At 40.1% G+C, this 11,079-nt stretch overlaps 1 protein-coding gene across 1 annotated transcript; it reads left to right on the top strand.

The window, feature by feature from the left end:
• The first annotated feature begins 1,386 nt into the window (after positions 1-1,386).
• Positions 1,387-10,977, top strand: LOC113676567 (polypeptide N-acetylgalactosaminyltransferase 1). Its single transcript, XM_027193234.2, has 8 exons — positions 1,387-2,231; positions 3,043-3,218; positions 5,591-5,966; positions 6,560-6,677; positions 7,822-8,136; positions 8,610-8,711; positions 9,286-9,423; positions 9,844-10,977. The coding sequence occupies exons 1-8, from the start codon at positions 1,822-1,824 to the stop codon at positions 10,000-10,002; spliced, it is 1,794 nt and encodes a 597-aa protein (XP_027049035.2). The 5' UTR covers positions 1,387-1,821; the 3' UTR covers positions 10,003-10,977.
• Positions 10,978-11,079: the final 102 nt, after the last annotated feature.

Raw genomic sequence — 11,079 nt, 5'->3', positions numbered from 1 at the left:
TATGAGAACAGCGCACGCACATAACGCGTTCTGTCCACTTACACAGGCACGACGCGTTAACTGACCCTTTAACTGTCCTATTACATTGTCCAATGACAAGCACGACGCGTACACGGACCTATTAACGCTCATATCGGGCTGGTGATAATCAAAAGATTTTGTTACATTTTTCATTAATCATAATCATTACAAATTCCTAAAATGTTATTAGTGCATTTACAGCTTCATTTTTCACTTATCATGCTGTACAGTTGCAGTCGGACAGTGTTATCGGATAGAGTAATCGGACAGTTGGCTGTAATCGGACAGTTGAAGCAGCCAATTATACAAAGTCCAGTCAGCTAATCCACCAATCACAGAAATGATCAAAATAACCATAGCAACAACCACTTATCCAAAGTAAAACTGGGGAATTTACAAAATTGAGGAATTTTTAACTGAAGATATTGTCTTCACTGGAGATATTTTTTCTAGGTGTATTTATTTTTTTGGGAAATCGTAATGGTTATGATTAATTGGTAACAGGACTTCTTGTCGTCCAAGTCTGTAATCATACTCGTGATTAACAAACCGGACCTCCGCTTCGCAGTCGTCCGATTTTGTTAATCATTCGTATGATTACAGACCGACTGGACTCCACTTGGTCCTATCATAATTATTAATCAAAACTATAACACAGTTCTCGAACGTGATTAGTAATCACCAGCTCAATTTGAGAGGACAGTGCACACGTCATGCCTGTGTAAGTACGCGTCGTGTGCGCGCCCTACGAGCTCGTGCAGATTTTATTGTCTTTGGAAAAATTCCCTCTTGCTTATTAACACAAAATTGCCAGAAATTGCACTTGAAATCATGTTCTTTCCTACACAAATCGGGCTTGGTATGAAGACCAACTACGTTGGAGAATTTTTAGATTTCAGAATTTCCATTTTAAATGTGCAAATTAAGTCTTAAAATTCGTAAATACTTCACTCGTTGCGCAAGAAAACTCCAAGGAGTTTTGCTTCACTTCCACAGTGCTTCAGCCGCAAACAAATGGGCTCAAATCTTCGGTGAAATCCTTAGTTAAAAAAATAGAAATTGTTCTCTAAGTCAGTCCACATAGCCTGGGAGCAGGCCGCTGTAAAGCGAGCGTTTCTTTGCTCTTCCGTTCCCCGGGAAGAGTTGAGACATCGAGAGGAGGTTTGCAGGGGTCTGGCACTAATAGTGCTTCACTCCTGACAGACCTTTGCTCAGGAAATAAACGCTCGTGCCGAAGCGCTAATAATAAAGGCTTGATTGTACGCTATTGTAACAGTAGCATTTCCTTTCGCTTTTGTCATAATAGTTTCTTTGTTGTGTGATGTGACAATGGTGGCATGGCAGTACTGTCGTGACGTTTTGCCTCAGGCAATGTCCATGATTGCTACGCTTGCCATTCTTTCTGAGCCAAATTGATTCATCAGGATAAGTACTTAGATTTCCCTTATGTTCATTCGAAATTGTCGATGATCTAGCTGTTTCCCTGACGATATTGGGGATTCCCATTTAGTCGTAAAACCGGAAGTAGCCTGAGTGTTACACACAAAAGGAATCATTCTGGCGTAAAATGAGCGGCTGTCAGTTCAGATTGTTCGCTCCAGTATATTAGTGCGCCACAAGCAATGACTTGACAGGGGTAAAGAAGAAGGAAAATGACCCCATTCGTACCTTTTCGTTCGACTGTAAATTTTTCAAGATTTTAAAGAGCAATTTATTGTGAGTGCTTGATCTCAAATTCACTCTTCCGTGAGAATTTGTCCGCTTTCTGACTGTTCACGCAAGCAGAACTACGCTTCGCGAATGAAATGGTCGCTCGTAGCAATGATTTATTCAACCAGGAGAAGATATGTGGTCGTGACGATTTTCTTCACCTCGGCGTTTTGGCTGATTGTAGAGTTGATACTACTTAGCTACACCAATGTCGAACTCTCTCAAGCAGATATAAATCAATTCCCTGATTCAAGGAGAACTGCTTCGATTACTTTCGAATCTTCAGAAGCTTCAATCGAAGAATTTAAATCTGTGTACGTAACGCTCATTCCCCCAAATCCTAGAGGACCAGGAGAAAGAGGAGAAGCAGTTCACAATGATCAGGATGACCCAGCTCAAATAAGCCAGGAAAAAGAGGGATATAAAAAGTATAGTTTCAATGAATTGGCAAGCAGTAAGATTTCGTTGGAAAGATCCATTCCTGATAATCGACCAGAGAAGTAAGTATCCAAGTTACTATTTGTATTAATGTTATTTCTATCACTAAGTAGTTTTGGAAAGTCCGCTCTCCGAGTGATTACATTTCTTAGTTTCCATTGCAGTTTTGACTCTTCCAGCGGCGAAGTCACTTCACAGCTTTGTGTTTATATGGCTCGCTCGGCCAAGAAATTGATGGCGGAATCAAATATTTATCAACCGGTTTTTACGGTGATAAAAGATCAAATAGCCGATTTTGAAAAGATGCATTATATTAACCTTAAGATAATTTGCCGTATTCGAATATTGTGGTGCTAATGTTGAAGTTAAAATATATTTTTGCGTTAAATGAATCTGGGGAAGTTTGTTATCGATTTGCAATATAAACAAGTTTGCCGTCCAACTCACTTTGCTGGTGGTTTTCACAGATCGAAGACAAAATACAAGAAAACAACAGGACGATGGAGAACGAAACTCGTCTTATTCAGAAGCGAAGAAATTAGATAGCACTCCTTCACGAGCCTAGGAGTATCAATATTTCACTTTAAAAAAATCATGAGAGTCGATCTTCATTATTGCGCTTAAGCTTATGACTCTTTTATATTTTACTAGCGTTGTTTCGAGTCTCATTTTTTAAGCGAAAATGTTTTTAAGCTTCATTTGACACACGGTTAACCGAGTTAAGTTGGATATGAATGAAATCATTCCCTGCAGATTTTTGAAGCGGTAGTTTTCCAAACGAGGAATTGAAGGGAACGACAATGACTATGCAAATTTTAAGTCGTGTCACGCCACGAAGCTAATGGACTTGCGAATTGTTTTCCACATTGACAGGTGCCTTAGTCTGAAGTACCCGACAAAACTTCCCACTGCTAGTGTTGTTATTATCTTTCACAATGAGGCGTGGTCGACTCTTCTACGGACAGTACACACAGTTTTAGCGCGATCTCCGCAAGAATATTTAAAAGAAATAATTTTGGTTGACGATCACAGTAATTTCGAAGGATATGGTAAGTGGTTTTTATCCCCTCCCCCCCCCCCTTCAAGGGCACCATTTGTTACTCTAAGGGCCTTTCCTTGGGGAATGTACAGGGGGGAGGAGATGTATCTTTAAATCTTTAAATAATGAAGAATGAGGTTGGAAGTGACTGCGACAGGTCTCTCTCACAAACTGCTTCGTTCATAATGCTCCTAAAACATGTCGCTGCTGGTAGTTCTGAGGCAGTCATCATCGCACAAATTCAGACCAGCTGGTCTAAATTTGTGAGACTTTACATGACAAGGAGAATATTCTGTCAAAGGCACAAAGCTTTTTTCTTAAATTCCAGTGTCTTACGAAACAAATTGTCGTCCAGGGCGAGCTGCGACTTGTCTCTCAAGTGTGATTACGCCTGAGGAAAGAACTAATTTCACAAGGAAAATTGCGAAAAGAAGATTTATATTATCCCCTCTTTATCGCGAATGGCAGTTTAAATTGTCGCTACCAACTCAGCAGGAAACTGTTTGAAGCTGTGCTTAGTCTTTCAGGTGTATAAAGCCGAAGGCTGCTGTCCAAGCACAGAGATAAATCCTTTGTTTTGCCGTGTTTGTTTGCTGTTTTTTTTTCGGTCAAACAGAACTTAAAAGCTTTCAACGTGAGATATAGAAAAATGATATTTCCATACCGGCATATGGTGGTGAAATGTGCCAAACATTAAAAAATAGTCGACAAACACTGACCAACATGAATATTTTGCTGGCCGTGACGCAGGTTTCAGCTGATTTCCTGTGGCGATATTGATAGACCCTTCCACTTTTCTTTTCTCTTTTTTTTTTTTTGTACTAATTTGGACCATAAGGCGGAATTTTATGGACAGTTCCGGTAAAACTGTCTTAAAGCAGTGCACCTCTTAAGTTTAAGGGTAATTAGTTAAAAACTGACAAAGATATCCCGTCGCAAATTCAACATATTTTACAAATGGAAATCTCCCATAATGCAAACTTATGTAAAATTGTCAACTGTTCGGAGCCATGTTGTGATTCTTTTCGGAAATCGATTTTAACCTGGCCGCTTAAATAATTTTTAGAGCGTGTGTCTAGCAGTGTCGATCAATTTGTTAGAACTGGCCCATGTCAAAAGTTGAAAACGAAAAAAAAAAGGAGAAAAAGAAATTTGAAATCGTCTCATGCCATCGCGATTGATGTGGTGTAGTTTATCAAATAAACTTTTCTCCAGTGTTACGTTAAACAAGCGTACCTATAATGATTCAGCGCAAATGTGGTTGTGACAGACTTGACGACTCTATACAATTTAAGATATTGTTCAACACCTGGTGAGATGTTTGTTTTATACCAGCAGGTGTTTCGAGTCTAGTAAAAGAAATCACTACTGTTTCTCTTGAGTATCAAAGAAAAACCTTTTTCTGTTGAATATCTCCCAAGCATTCTCGAAATATTCCTTCTCGATAGCTAGATAAGCGGACCTTTAACCAAAGAAAAATGAAATTGGTTGTAAATGTGTTTTGAACTGAAAAACTGAACAAATAAACGGAAAAAAGCCAAACAAGGAGGCAAAGCAATTACGTTTCCCTCGCGCGATTACAACCCGCTGCGATTCAATTAAGTAGCTTTTGCTTTAACTCAATTCCGATTTTTATTTTTGGAAATTAATGCACTGCATCTCAATTTCAAAACTTACTCTGGTTTTATTTCCTATATATTCTCATAAGTATTTTTTCGTCCGCTATTTTAATGTTTAAACCCACCTAACTTGTTACAGACGAACCTGTATCAAGCGGTCACCCAAAGGGAATGGCGGAATGACCGTTGACTGCAGGTTGACCAGCAAATGACTTGCTTAACGTTTGTGCGTAATATTTGTCGTAACGGTCCAAAGAAGAAAGATAATCTGCAAAACTTTGAGGATGTTTGAACTCAAAAGTGCTAACATCGATTTAGGGAGATAAACATGGAAATAATTTGGCACAAGAGATTAATCTTTGAGTGGTTCCGCTTGAAGTGACCGTTCAATACAGATGAAAGACAATACCAGCAGGCCGTTGGGACTTGGGTCAGAGGTGACTACGACCGCTTAATAGAGGTGACTACGACCGCTTAATAGAGGTGACTACCAATAGATTATAAACTCAGTTTATAATCCATTTTTGGTAACCGCTCAATACAAGTGAAAATTAGAAAACTAAATGGGAAAAAAATTCGGGACTTAGACAACTGACCGCTCAATACGGTGCTGCTTAATACAGGTTAGACTATGGTATGCACCACGGAAGTTTCTGCTTTTTAAGCTCTAGAGAAACTCTTGCAAGATTATTACATGTAAATTGGTACGTATATTGCTGTTCGTTTCATTTCGTTTCCCAATTTTTATTCTTTCTTTTTTCAGCTCATCTCAACGAAAAACTGAGTTCGTACATCCAACAGTTTCCCAAAGTGCAACTCACTAGAGCAGAGACCAGACAAGGTTTAATACGCGCCCGGCTGATTGGCGCCAAACAAGCTAAAGGCGATGTCCTCGTCTTTCTTGATTCCCATTGCGAGGCTAACTACGGTTGGTTGGAACCGCTGCTTGCAAGGATCGCACATGACAGGACTATTGTCGTTACCCCAGATATCGAGGTTATCGATTTAAGAACGTTTTCTTATGCTAAGGGTAAAGGAGGCTACAATCGAGGGGTCTTTAATTGGGAGTTGACTTTCAAGTGGAGGGCATTGCCAGACTATGAGAGGGAACGACGCAACAGTGATGCTGATCCTATCAGGCAAGTGAAACCTTATTTTTTAGTGTTGTCATTACCCCAATAATCGGGGAAACCTTTTGAAAATCCAGGAGGGGAGGTGTTTATCTGTGTTTGTTTGAAGGATGGGGGCTTGGGGTGGAATTGGGGGAAAATGTGCGGCGGCGGGAAAATGTGATGGGCTGGCATCCTTTACAGAGAGTGCTCCTGGATTCTCAATGATGCGGAAACCGAGTTCAGCTCAGGTCAATTATCCAGTGTGTAGACTTAACTTACTTTATTCATCATTGCCGTTTTGATTGTCATCATATTATATTATAGCCAAGTACATGAAGGTGGGCACCTCATCCCGTCTCGTGGTTGTCTGCTTGCGCAAGATTTTTCTACACTGCTCTACGAGAGAGTTGGAGATTTGTGTTTGCCATCCTTTTACGTACATGTATACTACAAAATAGTAATCTTAGTTTATCTTTAGTCCCACGACATAGTCTCTTCAAATCTGCATATTGACAGCCTTCAGGCGACGATGTCAAATGTTCATGCTTCGTCATATAGAACGTAATTCTCCATTGTGATTGTCTTCTTGGATATTTTTTCTAACTTCATGTTTTCCGCAGGTCACCCACAATGGCTGGTGGGTTGTTCGCAATCGACAGAACGTATTTCTATGAAATTGGTTCATATGATACTGAAATGTCTTACTGGGGAGGAGAAAACGTAGAGATGTCCTTTCGGGTAAGTTCGGTTTACTCTGACCAGCATGTAAATCTCTTTTATGACAAAAGGAAAAAAAATAAACAGAGAAAATCTTAACGATTATTTTGGTTTGAAACGATGTGTAAGAAGGGCGGTTACCCAGTGGTTGTTACGCAGGGCTCCAGAGGTCTGGGTACTCTACCACGTGTTATTGAGTATTGTTCTTGGATAGAACACTTTACTCTCTGCTGCAGTGCCCCAGCCAGGAGTATAAATGAGTACCGGCGAACTGCCAGGGAAGCCTTAAAAATGCAAATTTATCTGCATTGAACTAGTGTCTCCTCTCAGAAGTGAAGCACATTGCTCAAGTCGTTTCATGCCATAGAAGCCGTGATAACTTCTCGCAGCTACGCAAGTTTGACGTGTATGCAGACATTACCTTAGTGTCGCGATTCGGTGAAATATGCCTCATTTTAAACATGCAATAAGCGACAATGATAAGATGGATGCTATTATTTGCTATTATTACTTACTTATTTACTGAGTTATATCACTAGTATTCCACTATAAATCTAGCGAAGTGAGAGCCTTCCCTTCTCTCAATATTGTACACCATCGATGCAAATGTCATTCAGTGAAAAGACATCATCCTTCACTTAAATCACCACGCTTGAAATTTAACCATCTTCATTTACTTATTAATTTCGCATAAGCAACGCATATCGACATTCTTATCCCAGCAGTATGCAGGAAGTTTGTCACCATGGACCTTGTAAAACGGCCTATGCGACCACAGGTCTTCCATAGCTCCTCGGTAGAGTATCCGAAGCACTCATCGGAAAGTTGTAGGTTCGACACCTAATGAGAGCACTCGGAGTTCTTTTTCTCTGAGTATGCTTGTGTCATGTTAAAAATATCATCTTCCGGCACCTAGAACCCCAGCCTCAAAATATACCATCTTCAATTACATCATCCTTGCTAAATTCCCGATCGTTTGCATGAGGAGGGGAGGGTAGTATTACTATGAGAATGAGAGGTGGGGTCGTTTGAGGGCGTTAGAGACCATTGTTGTTACCGTTTTTTAATGTAAATCGATGATGCTAGAATGACAATATAATTTCACTTGATTTCGAGAATTTCGTAATTTTTGACTGTGGATGCTAACTTCCGGTTTTATCATTAGATCTGGATGTGCGGAGGATCTCTCGAAATTCTCCCGTGCTCCAAGGTCGGTCATGTGTTCAGAGAGAGTCAGCCATACAAGATTGGAGAAGGAGCAATTGACAAGAATAACATGAGATTGGCTGAGGTCTGGATGGATGAATACAAACAAATTTTTTACGCTATGAGGCCGCAGCTCAAGGACAGATCTTATGGAGACGTGTCTGAAAGAAAGGTCCTTAGAGAGAAACTTAAATGTAAGAACTTTAAGTGGTATTTGCAGAACGTGATCCCAGAATTGGACATCCCGGATATGTATCCGCACGGAAGAGGGGAGGTAAGAGCGCATCCTAAGCATTTCTTGTTTGAATAAAGGGGTAAGTTTCTAAAGAAACTGTGATGCTGTGTCGGTGGGAGAGTATAGCAGGTAATTTAGCATTTAACAACTGAGTTGAAAACGTAAATTAGCCATCGTAAAGGGTAAAAAGCTGACGTTTCGAGCGTTAGCCCTTCGTCAGAGCGATTCTGACAAGGGGCTAACGCTCGAAACGTCAGCTTTTTTACCCTTTACGGTGGCTAATTTACGTTGTCAACTCAGTTGTTAACACTAATATACCTGCTAAACATTTCTTTGTTTGGATACTCGTTTGCTTGTCGATATTTTGTTTCCATAATCGCAGAAAACGATTTTTTTTATTTTGTAATTGGCCAGACTGGCCTTAGCCTCCTTAGCCTTAGCCTGGCACTTTTTTTTTAGCCACCACGTTTTTTTTTACTCTCTTTTTAACTCTGACTTGTATTGACTCGTAGGTCCGTAATCTTGGTACTGACCAGTGCTTAGATACGTTAGCGAAAAATGAGCCAGGCGGCGAACCCGGCATGTACATGTGCCATGGCATGGGGAATAACCAGGTAGGCATGTACATACGGGTATTAATAGATCACTGACGAATCTCCTGCTAGCTTACGTACCTTTCGGTACTCTGTGCGCTTTAATGCGATGAGAGGCGAAGCCCCAAGAGGTTGTTCATTACTATTATCCGTCCCAAAACCTTCGTGGCTCCGTCGCTCGACGCTTCAATTCGCACACACATACACAAAAATAAACTGCGTGCAGCGGATACTATTCATTGCCCCGCCAAACCGGGGCTTAGGTAAGTTCGTATAGGCCGTCTGAAAAGACGCGAGCAAGAGAAGAGTCAAGCGCTTCAGCATTCTTGGGCGCCTTACAAGTAATTATCACTTGACATCCTCCAATTAAGGTATACAAGCGATGTTCTGCCAAAAGAAACGGATTCCCCTACATTTTGTGGTCAACTTTTTAAATTTTTCATTGTTGTTATATCAGCCCTAGTTGACGTTAATTGCAAAGATTTTTGAGCGATCGCAGTCTCAAGCATCTCAGCTTATCCTTAGCGAGCTGTCGGCCTTATATCAGGTTCAGATTTAAATACCTATTACCAATAATGAGCCATCATTTTTTCAGTTTTTCATGTACACGAAGAAGAATGAGTTCTGGCATGATGATCTGTGCTTGGATCTGGTAAATGGTGACTCCAATACCAAAGTCAAGCTATACAATTGTCACAGACTTGGTGGAAACCAAAAGTGGGAACATGATCGGGTGAGTCACTGTTTCTAGTGATGGCCGAGAACAATGTCTTAGGCTGCTTTGGTATGGGAGAGTAAAATTAATTGCACCGTAGAGATGACTGAGCTTGACTGACTTCTGACCATCCGCACCTCCACGGGGGAGACTAGAACTAGTGAATTCTTATTGGTTGAGACATTAAAGATAGAGCTCATGGAAATAATGTCATAATTTTACTGTTATTGGTTGAAAGGTTAATTTTTATTTATATTTTCTAGTCCAAGTTGGCGGCATTAAAAAAATTGTTTGAAAATGAGTGGTATTTACTCAAAGGATTTTGCCCCAAAACGACTGTATATTATTTCACGGCAATTACGGCGAAAAATCTGGCTCATTTTCGGGCGTCGTCTAGAGAGTGAAACTTATTTTTCTGTCATGTGTCTTTTCCGGCAGGATGGGAAAATTCGTCACGTACTACACGACGTTTGCTTAGATATTGAAGGGGATGGCCTGGTCGTACGGAAATGTGACAACCGGCAAACACAGAAGTGGAGGTTCTCAGCTTACCCAGAAGAGGACAGAAGTAAAAGTAGTCATTCTGACGTGTTATAACAAGGGATATTTCAATTTTAGGATGTTTTTAAATTCTTTTTTTGTTAATTACATTTATTAATTCAATTGTGCCTTCGCCGGTCAAAAAAATTATTTTTTTTTAGAACTAAGATACAGTTGGAGTGGTGTTATCTCTAGTTTTTAAATCAGTTTCTATCATGAATCCTTACAGTCCAGGTTCTAACTTTCTTAGTCTCCCTGGTTGTGTGCCGTTCAGAGCCCAGTTGTTCAAAGGGCGGGTAACGCTATCCAAAGGGTAAATCGCTATTCAGCGGATAACTGCTAACATAACGTACTGCGCTATCCACTGGATAGAGATTTATCCAGTAATAACGTTATCCAAACTTCGAACAACCCATGACAGACCATTAGAACTTTAGTTAAATATTTTAAAGCGTTGCGAAATTGACGTTCTCAACTTTAAGAAAATTTCAAGTGCAGTAAAGTCAAGGAAAAAGCTTGAAAACAATGAAGAAGTAAAGAATAGTAGGCAGTATCGGAGATCATGTTGTATCAGTCTATCTTCAGTATTTGGAAGGTGGCAGATCAAATTCAAATTGTTTGCAGTAATTACATAAAGAGAAATTTATAACTCACGCGATTCCAATCTTCCCTTTAACCCTCAGCACCCTAAGAGTGACTTGCATCTAATTTCTCCTCACAATACCACCTCTGAATCAAACATTGAGGTCTCGAGAATATAGGAAATAATCACCAACTAAAAAAGCTCTTGAATTTGAAACAAATTCTCCTTGTCAGCACCTTAGGAAATGTATAAAGAACAGTATAGAGAATATGCATACTGATGTTAGGATGGGCAGGGTTAACTGTCACAGCCCAGGACCAGTTACGCTCTTTTCTCGCTCTTAGGCAGAATTTGGGATAACGCGCGGGGTACAAACTACTCTCGCATTCACGTCAGTACCAATACAAATGTAAGACTCGCATGTTGAAATACATGTTTTTAACTAAAAATGTGACTCAGTAATGTTTCCTTTGGGTGAATCACTTGATAACATCATTATCGCTCGAAGTCAAAATTACACTCGTACCCTCACCAGTATCGATGCAAATGTA

Source organism: Pocillopora damicornis, chromosome 9 (assembly GCF_964200805.1).
Source record: "Pocillopora damicornis chromosome 9, jaPocDami1.2, whole genome shotgun sequence".
Classification (NCBI taxonomy): Eukaryota; Metazoa; Cnidaria; class Anthozoa; order Scleractinia; family Pocilloporidae; genus Pocillopora; species Pocillopora damicornis.
Note: the sequence above shows the minus strand (reverse complement) of the source record. Positions and strands in the feature narration are given on the sequence as shown.

Bases quoted from the DNA above. Each gene is read 5' to 3' on its own strand.
- LOC113676567 (XM_027193234.2), top strand. From the start codon at position 1,822: ATGAAATGGTCGCTCGTAGCAATGATTTATTCAACCAGGAGAAGATAT. The intron at 6,678-7,821 runs GTAAGTTCGGTT...TTTTATCATTAG, and splicing joins ACGTAGAGATGTCCTTTCGG to ATCTGGATGTGCGGAGGATC. The intron at 9,424-9,843 runs GTGAGTCACTGT...CTTTTCCGGCAG, and splicing joins AAAAGTGGGAACATGATCGG to GATGGGAAAATTCGTCACGT.